General features: G+C 43.8%; 2 protein-coding genes across 2 annotated transcripts in view; one reads left to right on the top strand and one right to left on the bottom strand.

Moving 5' to 3' along the window:
* CNKSR1 (connector enhancer of kinase suppressor of Ras 1) overlaps nt 1-16,143 on the top strand; it is a 74,674-nt gene extending 58,531 nt beyond the window's left edge. Inside the window, exons 13-21 of the mRNA XM_060784474.2 lie at nt 781-820; nt 2,008-2,180; nt 4,688-4,761; nt 6,493-6,564; nt 7,866-7,939; nt 10,268-10,332; nt 12,356-12,494; nt 13,123-13,307; nt 15,236-16,143. Coding sequence (XP_060640457.2) covers nt 781-820; nt 2,008-2,180; nt 4,688-4,761; nt 6,493-6,564; nt 7,866-7,939; nt 10,268-10,332; nt 12,356-12,494; nt 13,123-13,307; nt 15,236-15,451 — 1,038 coding nt within the window. The 3' untranslated portion in view covers nt 15,452-16,143. The remainder of the gene's footprint in view (nt 1-780; nt 821-2,007; nt 2,181-4,687; nt 4,762-6,492; nt 6,565-7,865; nt 7,940-10,267; nt 10,333-12,355; nt 12,495-13,122; nt 13,308-15,235) is intronic.
* A 6,318-nt stretch (nt 16,144-22,461) lies between these two features.
* On the bottom strand, nt 22,462-23,061 carry LOC137094844 (claudin-19-like). The gene has a single exon (XM_067460746.1). The coding sequence runs from the start codon at nt 23,059-23,061 to the stop codon at nt 22,462-22,464; it is 600 nt and encodes a 199-aa protein (XP_067316847.1).
* Nucleotides 23,062-26,600: the final 3,539 nt, after the last annotated feature.

Here is a 26,600-nt window from a genome sequence, read left to right as displayed (position 1 = left end):
CATTCCTGAAAGGCAGTTCACTAGGGAAGCAAAGTCAGAAACAGATCTGAGCTCAGAGGATGAAAATAAAAGTCCAGATGGACAGCTTAATGAGGAGTTAGATAGTCGTCAACATAGGACTTCCCAAGAGAGAGTACGAAGCTCAAGACGCTTATTAGACAAGATATTGTTATCAAGTTCCTAGGGGAGAAGGCATGATTTTCTGTCTGTATTAGCTAGCCCAGCAGATGGACCATTAGTCCAGGCAACGTTGGTGTTAAGTCAAGAGATCTCGAGTTCCATGTTTCATGTTTCCTTTTGTTCATGATTCCAATTGTTCCTGAATTTCATGTTTTGGATTTATTCTCCTTTTGTATTCTTGGTTTTTGATGCTACTCCTGTACTTTGATTTCTGTGGATTATTCCTGATATTTGGACTTTGGTTTTTTATACTATTTTGCTGAATGGCTTCTCATATATATTCTTCAATAAACTGCTTTGCTATTTTACCTTGGATTAAAGTGTGTGTTAAGTATAGAGGTGGTCCTCAGCCTTGGAGTTGAATGTTCCAGGAGGCCCAATGTGCTTTTACTATGACACAGTATATATTTCCATTCCCACTTGCAATGATCTAATAATGTACAACAGGAAATATTAGTTTGTTGCAGCATTGCCAACGATTATAGCACAGTAGATCTATGCATTTATTATCTTAACATTGTAGTTTGTAGTATCAGCTGGGGCAAGCACTACAGCCCACTTCATCAGATGCAATAACAATGTGATTTTCTCCCCATTCAGGCTTCTCAAGGGAGCATTGAATATCGAAGAAAACAAAAAGGTAAGTGTCCATTCCTCACCAGCTGATGGTGGCATGAAAACGAATACAGAAAGACCTCGATATCTGCAGGAAATGTCCTAGGTCCACCAAAGCATCTCTTTAGTAAGGGGGGGGAGGGGGGTGTCTGTCGCTCCATATTTCCTGCCGAAGATCTTTGTTTGTAAACTTCCTCCTTGATCGAATTGCCGACATTTTTCTGGCATTTCCTTATGGGTGCCTTAAATACTCCCTATTTATCTACTCACATTTGTTTTCAAATTGCTAGGTAGGCAGAACCTGCGCTAAAGGTCACCTCGAGCTGGGCTTTGAATTGCCAACCTTTCAATTGGCAAAATTTACTGCAGCTAGCTGTTAACCTGTTGTGCTAATAATAATAATAATAATAATAATAATAATAATAATATAATTTTATTTATACCCCACCACCATCTCCCTAGTGGGGACTTGGAGCGGCTTACATGGGGCCAAGCCTGGACAGCATATCACAGCAAAATAAAAGCAAAGCATAAAGAACAAACAACATCATCAAAATTACACAGGAAAAAAACAATGGCTCTTTGAAGTTAAGGAAGTGTTTACAAGGCTCCTTACTTAAGAAGGAAAACCAATAATCACTTAGAGAAGGAAAGTCAACATGCTAAAGCCCGGCCCACCTTTTCCCAGATGAAACAGTGGATATGGGATCCACAGTTATGGGAGTCTTACTGTCATTGACTCTGCCTGCATTGAAGTCATATAGAATCATAGAATAATGGAGTTGGAAGGGACCACATGGGCCATCTAGTCTAACATGGAGATGCCATGCAGGATAAGCACAATCAAATCACCCCCAACAGATGGACATCCAGCCTCTGTTTAAAAGTCTCTAAGGAAGGCGCTTCCACCACATACAAATTACAGATTTGCAACAACAACTAAAATATATAAATACACAGAGATAAACTTGGGAGACAATTACTCCCTGTGATAGGGGATATTGTTGGGGGATTCTGGAAGATGTCCTAAAAATAACTTTCCCAGTCTCTGTCTAGATTAACAACTGAATGCCTTGTTCTCACAAAGGGTAGGTTGATCTGTGCTGGATGGATAGGTACTAAACTACAAGCTAGCATTTATTCTGAATTGCAGTGAGTGTTCCTTTACTTTTTGCAATATTTTTTTAACCTCTATTTAATGGTTTTCCTCAGGAATGGCCACCCGGTTAAGCCGGAGACGCATCTCCTGCCAGGAACTGGGGAAAGTGGACTGTGACGGCTGGCTCTTGAAGAAGAAGGACCACGTGGGCTTCATGGCCCAGAAGTGGAAACGGTTCTGGTTTGTGTTGAAAGGGCAAACCCTCTACTGGTACAGCAATCCCAATGTGAGTGCCTCTTGGTTGCTGAAGCTTACACAGTGACTAGACTTGAGGCTGGTGGCTCAGATTTTCCAGCTTACTTATTTATTTACTTTGGCAATCCCTCATTGTCTGAGTATGATGGCCTTCCAAGTGTAGTGTCTTGGCAGTGGATACATAGGTGACTGTAGAGCCCTATTCTTGACCCACATGTTCTTCCACAGTGAGGGCATTGGTTTCCAGGTGGAAGGTGGTCCCGGTCAGGGTTGGCTTGACGCACCTTCCTCTTGGCACCTTTCTCCCTTTCACCCTTCATTCATGCCTCTTCAAATTCCACAGCACTTCTGGTCACAGATGACCTCCTTTTAAAGCACTCAAGGGCCAGGGCTTCCCAGTTCTCGGTGTCTACGCCACAGTTTTTAAGGATGGCTTTAAGCCCATCTTTGAATCTCTTTTTCTGTCCACCAACATTCCGTTTTCTGTTTTTGATTTGGGAATAGAGTAACTGCTTTGGGAGAGAGTGATTGGGCATTCAGACAATGTGGCCAGTCCAGCGGAGTTGATGGCCTAGGAGTATCACTTCAGTGCTGGTGGTCTTTGCTTCTTCCAGCACACTGACATTAGTCTGCCTGTCTTTCCAAGACATTTGCAGGATTTTTTGGAGGCAACGCTGATGGAATCGTTCCAGGAGTTGAGTGTGACTTCTGTAGACAGTCCACATCAGGCATATAACAGGGTTGGGAGGAAAATAGCTTTATAAACAAGAACCTTGGTATCCCTATAGATGTCCTGATCCTCAAACAATCTCTACTTCATTCAGAAAAATGCTGCACTCACAGAGCTCAGGTGGTGTTGTATTCAGTGTCAATGTTGACTTTTGTGGAGAGGTGGTTGCCAAGGGAGTGGAAATGGTCAACATTTTCTAATGTTACACCATTAAGTTGTATTTCTGGCATTGCAGAGGGATTGGCTGATGGCTGCTGAAAGAGCACTTTGGTTTTCTTGCTGTTCAAAGAGAGGCCAAGCTTTTCATATGCTTCTGCAAAGGTGTTCAGAATGGCATGTAGGTCTTCTTCTGAATGCGCACAAACTACATCATCATCAGTATATTGCAGTTTTATAACAGATGTTGTGGCCTTAGTTTTGGCGTTCTGTCCTCTGAGGTTAAATAGCTTGCCATCTGTCCAATAAATGATTTCCACTCCATTGGAAAGCTTCCCATCAACAAGATGAAGTATCATGGTGATGAAGATGGAAAATAATGTTGGGACAGTAACACATCCCTGTTTGACACCTGATTCCACCTTAAATGTGTCACCTTGGGAGCCATTGCTGTCCAGCTTACTGTTTGATCAATTAAAGTCTTGCTGTTTCCAACAGTATTGTTAACATAGCAGAATTGTTAGTACATGGGATTCCTTTGGCAGGACTGAAAATCACCCTTAGGAATACTTTTTAAGGACCTGTATTCCAGTTGCTCTTGAGGTCATAACTCATCTCCTTTGTAGTGGGAAGAAATCCTTTTCAATCCTTCCCATCAGTCCTAAAGCAATCAAACTTTTATTGTTTTGCTGATTTCACTTTCATGATTTTTGCCAAATGGCTCTTGTTTATATACAACAGATGTATGTCTCCTGTTGCACTTTATGACATGACTGCAAAGGAGTCGTGACAATGTGTCATCAGAAAAAGAGGATGTGGATTTGTAAAGATGGATATTTACAAATGGTTGCTAGAAATTAAATAGAAATAGACTAGCCGTCCTCTGCCACATGTTGCTGTGGCCCAGTCTGTGTACATGTGTTTTGTGTGTGTATATATGTGTGTGTAGATATATTTGTGTGTGTATATTTGTGTATATGTGTATATATGTGGTTTTGCACATGTGTTTTAATTTATGTTTTTTTTTTTGGCTTTTAAAGTCTCTTCTGCTGTGTTTTTCAGTGTTTTTATGAGTGATGGTCACTCGTTGGCCTGATAGGTGTATTGTGTCCAAATTTGGCGTCAGTTCGTCCAGCGGTTTTTGAGTTATGTTAATCCCACAAACGAACATTACATTTTTATTTATATAGATGTCTCCATCAGCAGGGAAGGACTGGATCCACATGATAAGTGAGCTGGCTCCTTACTCTGTGGTGTGTTTGGATGGCATTTAGTCTTAGACTGAACAGGCATCTTCAAACACAGTAGGAGGAAGGCCTTCTAAGTATTGTTGGTTGTAGTCAGTGGTGAAGGATGATGGAAGTTGCAAGCTGGCCACCCTGGGTGGTCATTCATTTCTAAAATAGGAAACTGTAAAGTAGAATGGAGGGCTACCATACCAATCAGTTTACAGTCCTATAAATATCTTCATTCTGCTTCCACCCACCCCTTGTTCTTTGCTGTCGAAGTCCCTGCAATATTTCAAAATCTCTATGCAAGTAGGAACAGGTTGCACTGCTTCAGGCATGGAATATTTCTCTACTTTTTGAAAAAGATCTCTCTCTCTCTCTCTCTCTCTCTCTCTCTCTCCTGTCTTCCCTTCCATTCTACAGGATGAAAAAGCAGTGGGCCTCATCAACGTCTCTGCCTACCGACTGGAAAGCACCAAGACGCAGAAAAAGAAATAGTGAGTAATCCAAATATGGACTTTGTGGGGTCATTCTGGAATATGTATGTGATGGGTCACTTCATCCGAGTCTCATTTATTTCTCGTGTCAGGGCAGCCAGTCAATTATATTACATTTCTAACAGAACAGAGCAAACAAACAGAGAAAATACAAAATGTGTGAGTATGAGAGTTGATTAAATGTCCTTTGACCAGTATCTGGCCACTTGGAGTGCCTCTGGTGTTGCCACAAGAAGGTCCTCCATGGTGCATGTGGCTGGGCTCAGGTTGCATTGCAGCAGGTGGTCAGTGGTTTGCTCCTCTCCGCACTTGCATGTTGAGGATTCCACTTTGTAGCCCCATTTCTGAAGGTTAGCTCTGCATCTCGTGGTGCCAGAACACAGTCTGTTCAGCGCCTTCCAAGTCGCCCAGTCCTCTGTGTGCCCAGGGGGGAGTTTCTCATTTGGTATCAGCTATTGGTTGAGGTTCTGGGTCTCATAATACGGTATCAAGCATGAGGAGGAAGGCAACTCATATAAACACGGATCGTCACGTACCTGTCCTCTCCAGTTCTTCAATCATAATTTCCAACTGTTTTGGAAACATCCAATTCCTCTTCCATATGTTCAATATGTATAATTATTTAGTTGTAAATTCTGAGTGAAGAATGTAGCAGTTAGTGTCTGTGTTCAAGTCCTTGCTCAGCCACAAAGCTCATGCAATTTTATTTATTTATCATGTCAGGAGTGAACCAAAACAGTTGTATTGCATAAAAACAAACAAACAAAACACACAATTTGCAGACTTGGTATTCTATTAAATGTCCTTTGAACAGTAGCTGGCCACTTGGAGTGCCTCTAGTGTCTGCAAGAAGGGTCCTCCATTGTGCATGTGGCAGGGCTCAGGTTGCATTGTAGTAGGTGGTCTGTGGTTTGCTCTTCTCCACACTCCCATGTCATGGATTCCACTTTGTAGCCCCATTTCTTGAGGTTGGCTCTGCATCTCGTGGTGCCAGAGCGCAGTCTGTTCAGCGCCTTCCAAGTCGCCAGTTTTCTGTGTGCCCAGGAGAGAGTCTCTCATTTGGTATCAGGCATTGATTGAGGTTCTGGGTTCGAGCCTGCCACTTTTGGACTCTCGCTTGCTGAGGTGTTCCAGCGAGTGTCTCTGTAGATCTTAGAAAACTATTTCTTGATTTAAGTCATTGGTGTGCTGGCTGATACCCAAACGAGGGTGGGCCGGAGATGTCACTGCCTTGGTCCTTTCACTATTGGTTGCTGCTCCCTGATGGTAATTTCTGGGTCCCCCCAAGTCCCATTTGTGGCCACCCTGAGTCCCACTTGTGGGGAGAAGGGTGGGATAGAAGCGTATGAAATAGATTTCTCCAGTGGTGTAGGGTGAAGACACCCCGTGATAATGCGGCATGTCTCATTAAGAGCCACATCCACTGTTTTAGCGTGGTGAGATGTGTTCCACACTGGGCATAGCTCATGCAATGAAGTTGCAATATCTATCGGTCTCACCTATAGTATAATGTTGTGAAGTTAAAAATGGAGGCAGGAGGAGCACATATAAGAACGTAACATTCTTGAAAGGAAATGGGATAGAATACTAACAAAGCTAATTACCGCAACCATTTTCAAGCTGCGGCCCAAAACTGTAGTCATACATATTTGTAGCTGCCAATGGGTTTGACTCACAGGAGGGAATTATCATGGGAAATCAAACCATTGCCGGCTTTCCCCTTCTCTCTAGTGTCTTCCAGTTCACGCACGAGAAGTACAAGCCTTTCATCTTTGCAGCAGAGACCCTGGCTGACCTGAGCATGTAAGTAATGCAAAGGGACTGGCTTGAGCAATACTGGGATCCACCCTTTTAGGGACTCCAGAAACGTAAACAGCCTCTGATGCATCTGACAGAACCAGATTGTAGTGCTGCAATGTTCCACAATTGGTTCCAGGTTTCTTTCAAGATGCAGATGCAACTTAATTCTGCAAGATAGTCCTAGTCCAGTCATAGCCAGAGCTCGCCAAGGGTCTGAAGAGACACATATAATGTCTCCCTTATCAAATTGTCAGTGCTGGCAAATTGCTGAGGATGTGGAAGAATTGGGGTGTGGGTGGAGGATGGAGTTTTGGGGTGGGAATGAAGCTGCATGTGTTTTTTAAAAGATCTGATCCAAGTTGACAACTGTACTTTTCCAGTTGTTTTTAGTCTGCCCTTCTTGCAATCACTCACCATTGATGGCGCTGATTAAAAATGCTGGGCAGTGTCACCCAAAAATTTCTAGAAAGCAACAGAAGCCAATCCTGTTCTAAAAAGATTATTTCATTTCAACCATAGTAATAATTCTGGAGCCTCTGGTTGCGCAGTGGGTTAAAGCACTGAGCTGCTGAACTTGCTGACCAAAAGGTCGACGGTTTGAATCCGGGGAGCGGAGTGAGCTCCCACTATTAGCCCCAGCTTCTGCCAACTTAGCAGTTCAAAAACATGCAAATGTGAGTCGATCGATAGGTATCGTTCCAGCGGGAAGGTAACGGCGCTCCATGCAATCATGCCGGCCACATGATCTTGGAGGTGTCAAAGGACAACGCCGGATCTTCGGCTTAGAACTGGAGATGAGCACCAACCCCCAGAGTTGGACACAACTAGACTTAATGTCGGGGAAAACCTGTGTACGTTCCCCCCCTCGTGGGAAAGCTTGATTCCATAATTCCCACTATAATGAGCCCTCCTCCGCAAATAATTTGTTTCTCTTTTATCTCACCCGAGTTTTTAACCAGTTTTAATTAGTTCTTCTTTTAACCATTACATGTAGCCCGCCCATTGTCACTGTGTTTGTGTTTACTGTAATTTTATATTGTTGTATATTCATATGTTTTATGTAATTATGATGTTGTTTATTGTTTGCATTTTCGGTTTGCGTTCGGTTGTTCTCTACTGGAATTGTTGTTTGGGCTTGGCCTCATGTAAGCCGCTCCGAGTCCCCATTGGGGAGATGGTGGCAGGGTATAAATAAAGATTATTATTATTATTATTATTATTATTAATAATAATATTTACTGTTACCTAATAATTTCTATATTTGGGAACCTAGTGATGTCTCTAACAGCCTGTTCTTTCCCCAGGTGGGTCAGCCACTTGATAACAACAATGATGAAATATACTTCAAGTCACAAATCAGTCCCGCCCAGGCAAGAAGGTAAGTTTTCTGCTCAAAGATAATATCTTTATTTCCCTTTCCAGGGAAGAATCCAGTTACTGTACCACATTTCTGTTGGATGAGTGGGCTTATTAACAAAAGACCCTCCTCATAAATGCACAACAGAGTATTTATCGGCAGCAGCGTGACCCAGCACCAGTAACCTAAAGTCATAGAAAGAACAAAACACAATATTATCTCTTCCGTAAGAGGCTTTTCTTAAAATAATGTGGTTACACTATTTCCAATAACAAGGTTTCCACAACACAAATACTTTATACTTCCTTCTTTGCTTCCATGCTGGGCTTCTTTCTTATGCAAATAAACGGCTTCGCTTTCACAGAGCCTGCTCTCAGGGCCCTTCCACACAGCCCTATATCCCACAATATCAAGGCAGAAAATCCCACATTATCTGAGTATGGACTCCTATAACCCAGTTCAAAGCAGATATTGTGGGATTTTCTGTCTTAATATTCTGGGATACAGGGCTGTGTGGAAGGGCCGTGAGAGTAGGCTCTGTGAAAGCGTTTATTTGCATAAGAAAGAAGCCCAGTATGGAAGTAAAGAAGGAAGTAGTCCCCGCACTGAAATTACACTCGAGCTTTACACAGAGCTTTACACATGAGGCCTTCAACCTGGGGCTTCTTTCACCAAAGCTTCTCACACACGGAGGTTTACCTGACACTCCTCACGACGACACTAACTTTGGCCCATTGACTCTAACAGGCTTCGGCCTACTCACTCTCCTTAGGACACTAGCTTTGGCCCACTGATTCTAAAATGCTTCGGCCTACTCACTCTCTTCAGGACAACACTAGCTTTGGCCCACTGACTCTTAACAGGCTTCGGCCTACTCACTCTCCTCAGGACGACACTAGCTTTGGCCCACTGACTCTTAACAGGCTTCGGCCTACTCACTCTCCTCAGGACGACACTAGCTTTGGCCCACTGACTCTTAACAGGCTTCGGCCTACTCACTCTCCTCAGGACGACACTAGCTTTGGCCCACTGACTCTAACAGGCTCTGGCCTACTGACTCTCCTCAGGACGACACTAGCTTTGGCCCACTGACTCTTAACAGGCTTCGGCCTACTCACTCTCCTCAGGACGACACTAGCTTTGGCCCACTGACTCTGAATAGGCTTCGGCCTACTCACTCTCCTCAGGACAACACTAGCTTTGGCCCACTGACTCTTAACAGGCTTCGGCCTACTCACTCTCCTCAGGACGACACTAGCTTTGGCCCACTGACTCTTAACAGGCTTCAGCCTACTCACTCTCCTCAGGACGACACTGGCTTTGGCCCACTGAATCTTAACAGGCTTCAGCCTACTCACTGCCCTCAGGACAACGCTAGCTTTGGCCCAGTAACACTAAGAAGCTTCAACCTGCTCACTCACCTCAGAATGACACTAGCTTTGTCCCACTTACTTTGACAGGCTTCGGCCTACTAACTCTTTCAGTGCTTGACTCACATTTTTGTAATTAAAAATACCTAGTTAACTTTTTAATATTTCTCACTATTTCATGCCAGAGTGAGCAACATACAGTCTATGGACTGCATGAGGTGCTTGGGGCTCCAAAGTATGACCCCAGAAGCACCCCCCCACCAAAAAAAACCCACTCCAAGATGCTCAGTTAGCCTCCGTATTCATGGGTTCCGCATCTACGGATTCAACCAACCACAATTCAAAAATATTAGGGGAAAAGCCTCTAGCACAGGCATATGTCTGGATCTGTTGCTTTCTGATGAAGAAATTACCTCACAAACAAAATGGGAAGGCTTTGTTTTTCTAAAAGCATACATTAAGGTATGAAACAAAATTCCAATTGACAGTTTATTTCCCTCACACCTCTTATCCCTTCCCCTGGCCCCTCCCCTTCATTGCTCCCATTTCCATGGCAACCCTCGCCCTTGTTTCAAATATACACGGGCCAGATCTAAGGCATGGCCTAATTTCCTGGCTTCATACAAAACCATGAAATAAGGTCATGATAGCGTAGGCCAACTTGGGCCCTCCAGGTGTTTTGGACTTCAACTCCCACAATTCCTAACAGCCTCAGGCCCCTTCCTTTCCGCCCTCAGCCACTTAAGTGGAAAAGGAAGGGGCCTGAGGCTGTTACGAATTGTCAGAGTTTAAGTCCAAAACACCTGGAGGGTCCAAGTTGGCCCACGCCTGCTCTAGCACATATTTGAGTTGTTTGCCATTTTATATAAAGGATGTAATTTTACTACACCACTGTGGGGGGAACATTGCATGGAACGATAGCACCCTGTTGATGATCTTCCAACAAGGCCCTCACTTCATGGCTCCTTTCCTCCTACAGATTGCTACAGTGAAACAGAAGCAGAAGATCCAGAGGATGAGTCTCCTAGGTACAGCCTTGAGCGGGTGAGCATCCTATTGATAGAACACTTTCCTTGATTTGTCTTAATATGGACTCCAATAAATATTTAAGTTCTAGTATTGGAGGGATGGCAAGGAATGTTTCCTTGTCCACGTGTTCAAAGGTGGAGAGCACAGTGTCTTCCAGATGTTTCTGGATTGCAGACACAATGGGATTTATGGGGTCCAAAACATCTGGATCCAAAACAACTGCCCACCTTGCTTCTGTGCTGGTATAATTTCAGACAATTTGGAGGTATAAAAGATTCAACTGACAATGAGGAATTGCTATCTCGCTCCCTATTTCTCTGCTTGGAACCAATTGGTCAGCCCTCAATATCTTAAGGTTTAACTTTTGCAGCCTTTATTATTCACAGATTTGATAAATATTGTTGGGCGAGTGGGCTTATTAACAAAAGACCCTCCCCATAAATGTACAGCAGAGTAACTTATTAGCAGCAGCGTGATAACAATAAAAAACACAAAACACACAGACCAATGTTATCTCTTCCATAGGAGGCTTTTTTTATAGCAAAATAATATGGTTGCACCATTTACAAGAACAAGATTTCCATAACACAAAGAAGGCTCTTTACACTTCCTTCTTTGCTTCCACGCTGGGCTTCTTTCCCACACAGATAAACAGCTTCACTCTCACAGAGTCTCTTCTTACACAGGAGCTTCACACAGTAGCTTTATACACAGCAGCCTTCACATTGAAGCTTCACATATGATAGCTTTCACACACTGAGACCTAATAACACTGAGGCCTACCTCATACTGAGGCACTTCTCCCACTGAGGCCTGTTCACACTTTCTCAAACCGACACCTCTCTCACACACTGAGGCGAACTAACACTGAGACCTACTCATACTGAGGCCTACTAACACACTGAGGCCCTTCTCCCACAGAGATCTCTCACAGACTGAGGTTACTAAACTACAGACACATCTTATATTGAACTGTAGCTTTTGCTGAGTCATTGCTGAGCCTGGAACCCCAGGTTTCGGCGGTGACCAGGGGAGCATTCGCACAGTTAAAACCTGTGCGCCAACTGCGCCCGTACCTTGGGAAGTCTGACTTGGCCACGGTAGTCCACGCTCTGGTTACATCCCGTTTAGACTACTGCAACGCTCTCTACGTGGGGTTGCCTTTGAAGACAGCTCGGAAGCTCCAACTAGTCCAACGCGCGGCAGCCATGATACTAACAGGAGCGGAGCAGAGGGAGCATACAACTCCTCTGCTGCACCAGCTCCACTGGTTGCCGATTTGCTACCGGGCTCAATTCAAAGTGCTGGCGCTGGGCTATAAAGCCCTAAACGGTTCTGGCCCAAGCTACCTATCCGAACGTATCTCTGCCTATGAGCCCACCAGGACTCTAAGATCTTCTGGGGAAGCCCTGCTCTCTATCCCGCCAGCTTCACAGGCGCGGCTGGCGGGGACGAGGGACAGGGCCTTCTCTGTGGTGGCCCCTCGGCTGTGGAACGCCCTTCCTACGGAGGTTAGATCAACCCCTTCGCTAATGGTGTTTCGAAGAAAATTAAAAACTTGGCTGTTTGAACGGGCATTCGGATAAACAGCGCAATGAATATGATGAATACAGGAACGGAATTATGGACGACGGATTGGATTACAATTCTAGTTACGAGATGTTATGGGGCTGTTATTGATGTATTATTATTGTGTATACTATGCTTTTAATGATTTTAAATTGTATATTGTTTGATTGATTTTTTACCCTTGTAAACCACGTTGAGTCGCCTGTTGGGCTGAGAAACTGCGGAATACAAGTAAAGTAAATAAATAAATAATTGCATCAATTTAACCCTTTCAGTGCTTGATTCACATTTTTTTGTAATTAAAAATACCTAGTTAATTTTTAATATTTCTGACAAACATGTTCTCTCTGGTCCACCAGTGTGACTCTATGCTCATATACCAACTCTTCCTGTCTTTTTTCTCCCCCTCCATCATTCAGTTCATGCATTTCCCCAGATCCTACTGTAACTAAGTCTGATTTCCTTGCAGCCAAAGGGGAGGGCACTGGAGAAAGACCAGCTGCCAACTGGTGCCATGGGGAGCAGTGAATCCCCCATCAAGAGTCCTCTGGGAAGCCCCGTCCTTTGGCAAAAAGAAGACACCAGCACAGCGTCTTCCTCTCCCACAGGTAAGCTCTTCTTGAGGACCTTCTCAAAGATGCTTTAATATCCAGAACTTGGGAAAGTTGTAGCCTGCGAAGGTTGCATGTTTTGAACAACAGCTCCTAAAATATCCTGGGGTACTATAAAGTACATTCCTTTGTGTAATATGATTTTCACATAGAATCATAGAGTTGAAGAGACCTCGTGGGCCATCCACTGCAACCCCATTCTGCCAAGAAGAGGAAAATCACATTCAAAGCACCCCCGACAGATGGCCATCCAGCCTCTGTTTAAAAGCCTCCAAAGAAGGACCCTCTTCCAACTCTATGATTCTATATACCAGGGCTACATGGGAAACCCACCATTGACTTATAGAAGCCCCATCTCTCTTCTTTTTATAATAATTTTCAGCATTTACTAAAACCACCCATGTACTCATTTTAATAGTTCCTCTCTCTTTCCATGTTATACAGAGACTAGAGACCTTTTTGTGCGTTCTGTGATCATGACTGGATTTTACTATTGTAGGATACAGTGTGTGTTGTGAAGTACAACTGAAATCAGAAGAGGTCTTGTGTTCCTTGTGATTGCTGTTCTGTCTTATATAGAAAATTCATCTGACTCAGCTAATGGTTTCCAACTTGTGTTTTGAAGGCGATCCCGCAGGAGAAGAACTGGAGTCACTGATCAGGTGCCTGAAGCAAGGCGGAGTGTCTCTCATTGGGAAGCAGCAGGTCTTCACCCGCGAGTATTACCGGAAATCCTTTGTCAAGCGCAACAAAAACCCAGAGATCAATGAGAAAGTGCATCTCGTCCGGACCCTCCAAAGCACACTTAAGGTTGGTTTACCAGGGTGTCTGTAGAGCTTGGAAGTGTTAGTTTAGAGCAGTGGTTCCCAACCTTTTTTTGACCAGGAATCACTTGACCAGCGTGACTTGTGGAGCCCTATTCTTGATTTGCATGTTCTCCTGCAGTGAAGGCATTGGTTTCCAGGTGGAAGGCGGTCCTGGTCGGGGTTGGCTTGACGTGCCTTCCTCTTGGCACATTTCTCTCTTTCACCCTCCATTCGTGCCTCCTCAGATTCTACAGCACTGCTGGTCACAGCTGACCTCCAGCTGGAGCTCTCAAGGGCCAGGGCCTCCCAGTTCTCAGTGTCTATGCCAGAGTTTTTAAGGTTGGCTTTGAGCCCATCTTTGAATCTCTTTTCCTGTCCACCAACATTCTATTTTCCATTCTTGAGTTCGGAGTAGAGCATCTGCTTTGGGAGACGGTGGTCGGGCATCCAGACAACGTGGCCGCTCCAGCAGAGGTGATGCTGGTAGTCTTTTCTTCTTCCAGCACGCTGACATTTGTCCGCTTGTCTTCCTAAGAGATTTGCAGGATTTTTCGGAGGCAGCGATGATGGAATTGCTCTCTAGATGTAGGTGAACTACAACTCCCAAACTCAAGGTCAATGCCCACCAAACGCTTCTAGTGTTTTCTGTTGGTCAGGGGAGTCCTGTGTGCCAAGTTTGGTTCAATTCCATCGTTGGTGGAGTTCAGAATGCTCTTTGATTATAGGTGAACTATAAATCCCAGCAATTACAACTCCCAAATGACAAAATCATAATTTTTTGAGTGATGGTCACTCCTTGTGTTGTGAGAGGTTTTGTTGCCAAATTTGGTGCGATTTCATTCATTTGTTCTTTTGTTTTTAAGGTACTCATTACGTACAGAGCATTTATATATATATATATATATATATATATATATATATATATATACACACACACATACACACACACACACACACACACACACATATGAGTATGAGGGGTATTTTTTAAGTAAGGTCCGTTGGAACATAAGTACACAACGAAAGTTTATTTCAAAAAAGTAAATTTATTTTCAGAAAGTACATACTTCACTATTTTTCGACATAGTTGCCAAGTTTGTTCAAACACTTATCATATCTCTGAACTAATGTTAAAATACCCTCTTCATAAAAACTTGCCGCCTGCTCCGATAACCAAGAGTTCACTGTAATCAAAGAAGGCCGACCGGAGCAGTCCTCATCATGGACGTTGTCACGGCCATCTTTGAATTGTCGTACCCACTTACGCATTTTGCTTTCACTCATAACAGTATCACCGTACACTTTCACAAATCTGTCGATGAATTTCTTCAGCAGGCAGGTTCCTTGCTGACAAAAACCGTATCACTGAGTGAACCTCACATGCGGAGGATGAGTTGATAGTCTTAAACATTTTTAAAGCACAGAACAGAACCGTACAGGTTAGCTACAGAGCGGAAACTGAGCACAGTTGTTCCCGAGGCATGCCGGTACACGACGCACATGCTTGTTGCGGTATGCGCGCGAACTACTAGTGTCTACAACAAAACGGACCTTACTTAAAAAATACCCCTCGTAGATACACAACACATATACACAGACTGGGCCATAGCAACGCGTGGCAGGGGACGGCTAGTACTAGATAAATCAATATGCAGGATCATTTCTTCAGTAGGAAAAGTGTGGAAAACTTTGTGGTAACAATTTGTTAATGAGTTACTGCAATGGCCTTTTTCTAACATCCAGGCTGTTTTCACTTGCCGTGGGAGAGATCAAAAGGGTTGGGAGCAAGAGGAAGTTGTTGTTTTCTACACCAGGCATTGAAAAGAAAAGAAAAGCTTGCAGATTGTTGTTGTTTTGAACTTAATTGGTTTTTCTTTCTAAAATGGAACAATGCCTTGGATTTACTGATGGAACGTTCTCTCCTTCCCCCAGGCAAAAACCGCTGAGCTCCAACTTCTTGATATTCTCCTAGACGACTCGGAACTGACCTCTGAGAAATTCAGGCACTGGAAAGAACAACATCAGGAGTTGTACCAGGAAATCCAGGCTTGGTGGGCCCAGAAAGTCAGCCTAGAGGATGGCGCAAGGACAGGCTCTGCCTCCGACATATGTCCAGAGGAGGCTGCAGCCGCAACAGCTGATCCATGAACCGTCGTAGGCACAAGATACATGACTCCCAACAATAGGGCAGTTGGATATCTAGGACTGGATGTATTGATTCAAGAGGACTGGAGGTCTCCCGATGGCAGGTGTACTACTTTGCTTATTTCAACCATGTTGCAAATCAGCCCTGCTATTTTTAGAGGACTTTCCTGCTCATTCTCCTGAGGGGTTTGCTCCAAAATCCTGCACTCAGGTGCCATTGTCTCCAGACCATTCTCTCATTCAAGAGAGTTAGTTGACTGGCAAAAAAGCCTACTGCAGAACTGAGAAAAGAGAGGGCTTGTTCATTGCCTAGTGGGCATTTGAGTGTTAAAGACATTTCAATGGTTCACAAGAAACAGAAGCAGAACGTGGCATTGACTCCTGGTGGATCGACCAGTAGACAAGACAAAACAGGTCAAGATTCAAAACTGTTTGCAGCAGCTTTGTTTTCCTTCAAAAGGAAACAAGAATTCCTGCAGCATGTTTCAGGTTGACACTCCTTCCTCGGGCACATTTAATAACAACAGCAACAAAAAAGAACGTTGTCGTTCATCACAGCTGAAATTCTTAAATGACAGCAGCCCACCGCCAGGAATGTTTTATTTGTGAAATGGGCTAATCCTGTAATGACATTTTGTACTTGGACAAATTGTTAAATTGAGTTGTTTTGGTTTTTTTAAAAAAACACACACACATTTGATCTGTTAACTGTGTTATTTATTTTGATCACACAACATGAGCAAAGGCTTATGTGTAAATATTGCGTCATACTGGGAAATGATCATTGGTATTACACAGGCCTTGGCAAACTTTGGCCCTCCAGGTGTTTTAGACTTCAACTCCCACAATTCCTAACAGCATCATGCCCTTTCCTTTTCCTCCTCAGCTGCTTAAGTGGGAGTTGGAGTCTAAAACACCTGGAGGGCCAAAGTTTGCCCAGGCCAGGCATGTAGCCGGGGGGGGGGCTCGGGGGGCTTCAGCCCCCCCCCCCCCCGAAATTCTCATGGCGGTTCGCGAAAAGGCCTTACTGGTGCATTATTTAAACTGTTATGTTTATTCATATCATGATCTGATCACCATACTCGATATATCCCATATGCATGAATCATAGAATCAGAATCAAAGAGTTGGAAGAGACCTCATGGGCCATCCAGTCCAACCCCCTGCCAAGAAGCAGGAATATTGCATTCAAATCTCCCCTGACAGATGGCCATCCAGCCTCTGTTTAAAAGCTTCCAAAGAAGGAGCCTCCACCATACTCCAGGGCAGAGAGTTCCACTGCTGAACGGCTCTCACAGTCAGGAAGTTCTTCCTCATGTTCAGATGGAATCTCCTCTCTTGTAGTTTGAAGCCATTGTTCCGCGTCCTAGTCTCTAGGGAAGCAGAAAACAAGCTTGCTCCCTCCTCCCTGTGGCTTCCTCTCACATATTTATACAGGTCTATCATATCTCCTCTCAGCCTTCTCTTCTTCAGGCTAAACATGCCCAGCTCCTTAAGCCGCTCCTCATAGGGCTTGTTCTCCAGACCCTTGATCATTTTAGTTGCCCTCGTCTGGACACATTCCAGCTTGTCAATATCTCTCTTGAATTGTGGTGCCCACAATTCAATAATAGGATATTGGGGTAATGATACAAAAGGTTTCCTAGGCTAGACCCTCTTTCACTCAGACTCAGCCCCCGCCCCCAAAACTCAGCCCCCCCCGAACCCCCCTGAAAAAAATTCAGCCCCCCCCCCCCCCGAAACGAAATCCTGGCTACGGGCCTGGCCCAGGCCTTCTATAACAATTAGGAACACCAATTATAGTGCTATTATTCGAACCATCATAGTGCCATTCAACAGTTTGTTGTTTGGTCCGGCTGACTCCTTGCTGAACACGTGACATAGGAATTATAGTGTTAAGAAAAACATCTAACAAAGTTAAAAACTTGGCGTTAAAAACTTGGCATTATACTAAATTTCCTTTGACCAGAAGCTGCCCACTTCGAGTGCCTCAAGTGCCTTATAGTGCTATTATTCCAACCATCATAGTGCCATCCTACGGTTTGTTGTTTGGCCCAGCTGACAACTCCTTGCTGGACACGTGACATAGTATTCTTTCTGAGAGTCTGTTTATTTTGGAATCATTGCCTCCTCCTGAAAAAAAATGCATAATACCACAGAGGAGTACTACTTCACCTGCTTCATAGGATAATGTGCTACAAAACAGGAGCTTTTTTGTTGAGTTCCCAGGGCCAGAGAAGCAGATGGCGAAAAGAGAAGAATGGCTTGCCTCAGTGGGGGGTGTTTGCTCCATCTGTGTTCAACATTTACACAAATGATCAGCCACTGCCAGAAGGGACAGAGTTTCATCTATGTTGACGATTGTGTCATCACCACTCAAGAGGGAGATTTGAAATGGTTGAACAAAAGCTCCTCAAAGCTTTAGGGCACTCTTACTGCCTATTACAGGGGAAACCAGCTGATTCCTAACCCATCTAAAACATAGATGTGTGCTTTTCATCTTAAGAACTGGCAAGCATCTCGAGCTCTGAGGATTACCTAGGAAGGGATCCCACTGGAGCATTGCAGCACACCAAAATGCCTGAGAGTTACCCTGGACCATGCTCTGACTTATAAGAAGCACTGCTTGAATATCAAGCAAAAAGTGGGTGCTAGAAATAATATCAAACGAAAGCTGACTGGCACAACCTGGGGATCACAACCAGATACAGTGATGACATCTGTCCTTGCGTTTTGCTACGGGGGGGGGGGGGGGAGGAAGGAACCTGAGGCTGTTAGGAATTGTGGGAGTTGGAGTCCAAAGCACTTGGAGGGCCAAAATTTGCCCATGCCTGCTATAACAAACAGGAACACCATGCATTTTCCTGGAACATGGAAGCTTATGACCAGGACCCATTTGCACTGCACAGTTATAGTGCTATTATTCTAACCATCATACTGCCATTGTACGGTTTGTTGTTTGGTCCGGCTGACAATTCCTTGCTGGACACTTCACATAGGATTCTTTCTGAGAGTCTGTTTATTTTGGAAATGGAGGATTTAAAACTTCTTAGCGGCTGGTAATTAACTTGGTGTCTTTTTTCCTCCACCCATCAATGAGTAACAAGGAAGGAATGTTTGAATTGAATCCAGCACAAGCCTGTGAGAACCAATGCCATTTCCTAGCTATTTTACAGATTCCTTTTGTGTGATAATATTGAAGGTATTTAAAGTGAAATAAAACTAACCCCGTCCCTCGAAGCTGCTGAAAGAGAAGAAAAACAGCCTTACCTGAGAGTGGGGGAACTTCTGACTCTCCAGCTGTTCTTGGATTGTAATTTCTGCCCATCGGTAATAATAATAATAATAATAATAATAATAATAATAATAATAATAATAAACGTTATATTCTCCTCTAACTCCCCAAGGGGACTTGGGCCAGATTATGTCAAAGTAAAGGTTTTCCCCTGACATTAAGTGTAGTCATATCCGACTGGGGGTTGGTGCTCATCTCCATTTCTAAGCCAAAGAGCCAGCGTTGTCCGTAGATATCTCCAAGATCATGTGGCCGGCATGACTGCATGGAGCACCGTTACCTTCCCGCCGAATTAGTACTTATTGATCTACTCACATTTGCATGTTTTTGAACTTCTAGGTTGGCAGAAGCTGGGGCTAACAGTGGGAGCTCACCTCACTCCCTGGATTCAAACCGCCAACCTTTCAGTTAGCAAGTTCAGCAGCTCAGCGGTTTAACCCAATGTGCCACCGGGAGCTCCAGGGCAGATTACAGATTACAGAAAACATACATGGCAAACATTCAGTGCCGTTATACAATCAACAAAGGCAGACAGTACATAAACAGAGTTGAAGGCTTCCCATCTTTTCCAGTCTCCATGGGAAGGTGCTGTTGGTCCATTTTCCATGCTGAGGAACTTAATGTCTGTCGACATCTTCCTGATCAATTTGCCAGCATATCTTCATGGGTTCCTTTTTACCTCCCCACCAAAGTGGTACCTATTTATCTACTCACATTACTGTTTTCAAACTTCTAGGTAAGCCCCCGGTGGCACAGTGTTTTAAAGTGCTGAGCTTGTTGACCAAAAGGTCAGGTTCTAATCCGGGGAGAGGCGTGAGCTTCCGCTGTCAGCTCCATCTTCTGCCAACCTAGCAGTTTGAAAACATGCAAATGTGAGTAGATCAATAGGTACCGCTCCAGTGGGAAGGTAACGGCACTCCATGCAGTCATGCCAGCTACATAACCTTGGAGGTGTCTACGAACAACGCCGGCTCTTAGAAATGGAGATGAGCACCACACCCCAGAGTTGGACACAACTGGACTTAATGTCAGGGGAATACCTTTACCTAGATAAGCATAAGCTAGGGCTGACGACAGGAGCTCACCCTGACCCACAGCTTGAACTGCCAACCTTCCAGTCAGCAATATTTTTTTCCAGCTGGCGGTTTAACCCGCTGTCCTAACCGTGGCCCGTTGGCTCCGTTGTCCAGGGAGGATGGGATGTGCAGTAGAAGATTTTAAGGAGTTGGCAATTCCCACCACTGGTTTACACTTTTGATGCACCAACAAGTCATGTCTAATTTTAAAATATTTGAACTAGTTCTATGCACACTTTCAATAGTACTGTGGCTTAGTTCTAAGTGTTAGGGTAAAGGTAAAGGTTTCCCTTGACATTAAGTCTAGTTGTGTCTGACTCTGGGGTAGTGCTCATCTCCATTTCTAAGCCGAAGAGCCAGTGTTGTCCGTAGATATCTCCAAGGTCATGTGGCCGGCATGACTGCATGGAGCACCGTTACCTTCCCACCAAAGAAGTACCTATTGATCTACTCACATTTGCATGTTTTCGAACTTCTAGATTGGCAGAAGCTGGGGCTAACAGTGGGAGCTCACCTCACTCCCTGAATTCAAACTGCCAACCTTTCGGTCAGTAAGTTCAGCAGCTCAGCGGTTTAACCCACTGCACCATCAGGCGATCAAAGTATTATAAGTGTTCAAATAAACAAAGGAAAAATTTCACATTAATAGATTGCTCTCGAGGATCTTTCAGGTGTGACCTCATTATATCCTTGCAATGTTATTACCCAAACCTGACAGTATCATGAAGATACTGCTGGGGCCAATCTATACCTGGCCTTTTGTCTACCTAAGTTAATCCCCTGCGTAAGTGAAAAAAGCATTACTTTGGTGACTCACTCTGAGCAGATGTTATTTGTCTCTTTTCTGGCTGATCATCAAAATATGGAGAAAGATAGTTGACATGAATCCAATGTACCCTCCCTTTTAGGCGTTGGATTTATTCTTAAACATACTGCAAAGATCATACATGACTAAAACAGGACATTTATTTATTTCTGCTTGTTTACATGTCTACATTCAGACACTAGAATCAGAACAATTAAGGTGGGAGAGACCACATGAGCCATCTAGTCTAAACCTGTCATGCAGGAAAAGCACAATCAAAGCACCCCAACAGATGGCCAGCCAGCTTCTGTTTAAGTCTCCAAAGAAAGAGCTTTCCACCACACTCTGAGGCAGAGAGTTCTACTGCTGAACAGCTCTTACTCCCTGGTTATGTTGACTTAGCTGCGAACACAGCTGCCTTGGATCCCATTACAAGGTATACATTCAAGACTAGATAGATGGATGAATAAAAACTGCAAATGTTATGATAGGTTCTTTAGGAAACATGCCAAGCTTTACCTGAAAAGGGAAAAGAAAAATGGAGATTTATTTTTGACTGGCCGGGGCTCTAGGTCAGTGTTTCTCAACCTGGGGTCGGGACCCCTGGAGGGGTCGCCAAAGACCATCAGAAAACACAATATTTTCTGTTGGTCATGGAGCATCTGCGTGGGAAATTTGGCCCAATTCTATCCTTGTTGGGGTTCAGAATGCTCTTTGATTGTAGGTGAATCATAAATCCCAGCAACTACAACTCCCAAATGTCAAGGTCTGTTTTCCCCCACTCCATCAGTGTTCACATTTCGGAATCTTGAGAATTCGTGCCAAGTTTGGTCCAGATCCATCATTGTCAGAGCCCACAGTGCTCTCTTGATGTAGGTGAACTACAACTCCAAAACGCAATGTCAATGCCCACCAAACCCTTCCAGTATTTTCTGTTGGTCATGGGAGTTCTGTGTGCCAAGTTTGGTTCAAATTCATCTTTGGTGGAGTTCAGAATGCTCTTTGATTGTAGGTTAACTATAAATCCCAGCAATTAAAACTCCCAAATGACAAAATCAATCCCCCCCCCAACCCCACCAATATTCAAATTTGGGCATATTGTTTATTTGTGCCAAATTTGGTCCAGTGAATGAAAATAGACCTGCATATGAGATATTTACATGACGATTCCTAACAGTAGCAAAATGACAGTTATGAAGTAGCAACGAAAGTAATGTTATGGTTGGGGGTCACCACAACATGAGGAAGTGTATTAAGGGGTCACGGCATTAGGAAGGTTGAGAACCACTGCTCTAGGTGGATCACTCCAACTCAAATTCCCGAAAATCCCGAAGACCCCGTTCACATCAAACATTTATACTCTTGGCTTACATTCAAGATATTTTTAAGGCACTACATATCGGTACAGAAAATGCAGTCGAGATGACATGTACAGAACAGTCACTATTCTGGGTTGTTGTAGGTTTTTCCGGGCTGTATGGCCATGTTCTGGAGGCAATTTTTCTCCTGACGTTTCGCCTGCATCTATGGCAAGCATCCTCAGAGCCATAGATGCAGGCGAAACGTCAGGAGAAAAATTGCCTCCAGAACATGGCCATACAGCCCGGAAAAACCTACAACAACCCAGTGATTCCGGCCATGAAAGCCTTCGACAATACATAGTCACTATTCTCTTAAGCACGTACTATTCATTTCCTGATCACATGGCATTCCTTAATGTCTCAAACAGCATCATGCAGGAGAAATGTCTGTATGATCTTACTACCTCTTCACAACCAAACTATTACTGATGCATTTTATTCCTGTGCCAGCCAGTTCCGCAATGTTTTCTGCTCCATTAATAATCCACTCTGTAGGGTACATGCAGACTCCTTAACCTGTGGCCATCCTTCTTGTGGAAACTGGAGGCCAGGCACAGCCCAGCAAAGACCTCAGCTGTTCCTCCACTCCATCCTAGATAGAGGCATGTCCCAAGATGATATCTGTTCTCCGGTGGGACCTGCGCCTTTGTAAGATCTGCTAGGGCTCTGTAGGCCATATAGGAAGTACCACAAAGGTACATGGCTCCAGAAAGCAAGAGTAGCAGTCCAGAAGCCCCCGTCAAAGAGTAGTTTGGACTTCCGGACCACCAACGTGCCCCCACATGGCTAAGGACGTAGCCTAGAAAGCCAACAAGAACTGAGACGACCGCCAAGGCCCTCACCATTTGAATTGGCCAAGAGATGGCCATCTCCTCTGGGATGGCATGGCATGCTTTTCCTTGCAGGCTGGTCACCTCCACGCAGCTCTCCCATAAGCCGTCACTGAAGGACACATCTTGAGGGAAGCCAGGTTTTCGGGGGAATTCGCGCCACTGTGGAGTCACTGTTGCTGCCAGCATCAGCACCCATCCCATGGGGGCCACCACAAGTCCAAGCACCATGGCACTGTTGGCCATGATCCCCTCCAAATGGAGCAAAGGGATCTCCAGATGAAATTATGGAGACATCAACAAGGACTTCTACAAAAAGGAAAAGCTTCTTCACTTCTAAGTAACGAGAGAGTCTTCTATACCTTCTTGTTTCCCAGTTTGGGACTGACACTGGAAGCTGTGCTTTATAGTTTTGGGACCCATATCACCCCCCTCCCCCAAATCGTACACACACTCAGCACTATTGCAATGACTTACAATTACTTCCTCAGTGTAAGAATTATGGCACAAATAAGGTAAACCTCCAGTTTAGTTAGACATTAACGTTGTTGATTTTTCTATTTCTGGATCTCCTCTATGACGAGACATAATGAATGCCTTTAATCATTAATAAGCAGCACTATAAATAGCAACTTACAGTCAAATATAGCCCACGGTGACAACTAACCTTCCTTACATTAAAAGCTGTGAATGTTCATCTGTTATGCAGTACCACCTTCTTATCCACGGATTTGGTATTCATCATTTCACTTACCCACGCTCCAAAAGAATCCCCACGTGAGACTTTATGGACTTCTGTGTGATTCTATAGACTCTAGATCAGGCATGGGCAAACTTGGGCCCTCCAGGTATTTTGGACTTCAACTCCCACAATTCCTAACAGCCCATACCTGATCTAGATCCTCCTGTGTCTTTCTATGGTGTGCTTCTGGCTGAAGCATAGGCTACATATGTGGTTTGCAAATATCTGTGGTTTCTAATATCCAGGGTTTTGGAGCACTTCCCCTGCAAATATGAAGGTTGCACTGCATTAAATATGCACTTGATTAGTAGCGTAAAGGACATTTCATGTCCGGCAATATGGTACACATTCCACAGAAAGCACATTAAGTTCTTACACAACAAAATACTTTCAAGTTCGATATCCTGCAACATTTTAAAAACTTCTTTCCCCATGGAAATTTGTCTGGATCTCCCCAAGCCATAGTCCTAAATTCTAATTGCTAAACCACACAGGATTTCTCGAATTATTATTTTAAAAAACTTTATCTTAACCAATTGTTAAAAATTCTTTATCTTAACGAATTGTTAAAAATTGGAGTATCACAGGCCTGATGTCTATGTGCACATCCTGGCCTAAAGACATGACCTCTGTTAATAATAATAATAATAATAATAATAATAATAATAATAATTCGAAAACAATAAACATTGACAAAATCACGATCTGTCAACTGCAAAAGGCCACCTTACTTGGATCTCCGCGCAACATTCGAAAATACATCACACAGTCCTAGACGCTTGGGAAGTGTTCGACTTGTGATTTTGTGATACGAAATCCAGCGTATAGATCTTGTTTGCTGTGACATACTGTGCTTTTGTGTCAATAATATTAATAATAATAATTGCTCAGATGATTCATTGGAACTTGTGCCACAAATACCATCTGCCTGCGACAAAGAACTGGTGGGATCACAAGCCTGAAAAAGTTACAGAAAATGAACACGTCAAATTACTCTTGAGACTTCTGAATTCAGACAGAGTTTTGGAGTACAATACTTCTGACCTCACGATTGTGTTAAAAAACATAGTATGGATCGTCCATGTTGCAATCCCAGGTGACAGCAGGATCGAAGAGAAACAACTGAAAAAGCTGTCACGATATGTGGATTTAAAGATCAAACTGCAAAGACTCTGGTACAAGCCAGTCAAGGTGGTCCCAGTGGTGATCGGCACACTGGGTGCAGTGCCTAAAGACCTTGGCCTGCACTTAAACACAATCAGCACTGACAAAATTATATATTATATATTACATGTAATATATAATATACAATTATTATTTTATTATATATTATATTGTATTACATTATTATACCACAAGATATAGAATACACTACCAGTATATTATACTATTATATATATTATACTATTATATATATTATACTAGAGGCCAAGATGAAGTACTTTGGCCATATAATGAGAAGACAGGAAAGCTTAGAGAAGACAATTATGCTGGGGAATATGGAACATGAACATCTGAACATGAGGAAGAACTTCCTGACTGTGAGAGCCGTTCAGCAGTGGAACTCTCTGCCCCGGAGTGTGGTGGAGGCTCCTTCTTTGGAAGCTTTTAAACAGGGGCTGGATAGCCATCTGTCAGGGGTGATTTGAATGCAATATTCCTGCTTCTTGGCAAGGGGTTGGACTGGATGGCCCATGAGGTCTCTTCCAACTCTTTGATTCTATGATTCTATGAAGGAAAAAGGAAGAGGGGCCGACCAAGGGCAAGATGGATGGATGGCATCCTTGAAGTGACTGGCTTGACCTTGAACAAGCTGGGGGTGGTGACAACTGACAGGGAGCTCTGGCGTGAGCTGGTCCATGAGGTCACGAAGAGTCGGAAGTGACTGAACGAATGAACAACATATTATTATTATTATTATTATTTCGGTTACTTCTACCCCGCCCTTCTCACCCCGAAGGGGACTCAGGGCGGCTTACAAAGGCACAATTCGATGCCGGCATCAACATAACAATAGAATAAAAACAATATAGCAGCAATTAAACAATGAACAATCAGTTTCTGCATTACAACAATAAAACCACTAAAACCGGTTTCATCTAATTAACGCTCAGCGTTCGCCATCTCATAGTCCAAATTCCAATTCCACTTTGTCAGTCCTGTCAGTCCTAGTCGTCTGATTGTCCTTATCTAGTTGTCAGATTGCCCAAAGGCCTGGTCCCACAACCACGTTTTTAATTTCCTCCTGAAGGAGAGGAGGGATGTTGATGACCTGATTTCCCCCGGGAGTGAGTTCCACAGGTGAGGGGCCACCACTAAGAAGGCCCTGCTCCTCATCCCCACCAACCTCACTTGTGATAGCGGTGGGGTCGAGAGCAGGGCCTCCCCAGATGATCTCAAACTCCGGGGTGGGACGTAGAGGGAGATGCGTTCGGACAGATACGCTGGATGCAGCGTAATCATAATACTTTATTTTTATACCCCACCACCATCTCCCCTAGGGGACTTGGGGCGGCTTACATGGAGCAAGCCCAACAATTACAGATTAAAAACAAAGACACAGTTAAAATTAAAATCACTCAATAAAATAATAAAACATAACACATAATAAAATAATAAAACACATACTAAAATAATAACATAATAAAACATATCTTGAATAAAACATAATATATTGTGCTATATTAGTTGTAAGATATATATTATATATTATATTACAACATTATTAATAATAATATAATATAATATAATATAATATAATATAATATAATATAATGCATTAGATTGACTACATTAATAGTATTCCTTTTCCCTTTTTTACAGCACTTGATTAGTTTGGAGGAGGAACTTGTTCTGCGAGGGACGCGTTCATTGGCCGCTCGCCGGCCAATTGCATTCGGAGGCTGGAAGAGCACCTCCCACTCTCGAGGAAAGCGGGCTTGTCGCTGCGCCGCGGGAAAGAGCCGCCTATTTTCAACGGCCGCGGAGCGCGAGGAGGGGGGCGGGACGAAGAGGAAAGGGGCGGGGCAACCATGCAGAAAAG

The sequence above is a fragment of the Anolis sagrei genome, chromosome X (assembly GCF_037176765.1).
Source record: "Anolis sagrei isolate rAnoSag1 chromosome X, rAnoSag1.mat, whole genome shotgun sequence".
NCBI classification, from domain to species: Eukaryota; Metazoa; Chordata; class Lepidosauria; order Squamata; family Dactyloidae; genus Anolis; species Anolis sagrei.
Note: the sequence above shows the minus strand (reverse complement) of the source record. Positions and strands in the feature narration are given on the sequence as shown.

Coding starts and splice junctions, on each gene's coding strand:
- LOC137094844 (XM_067460746.1), bottom strand. CDS start 23,061: ATGGCCAACAGTGCCATGGTGCTTGGACTTGTGGTGGCCCCCATGGGA.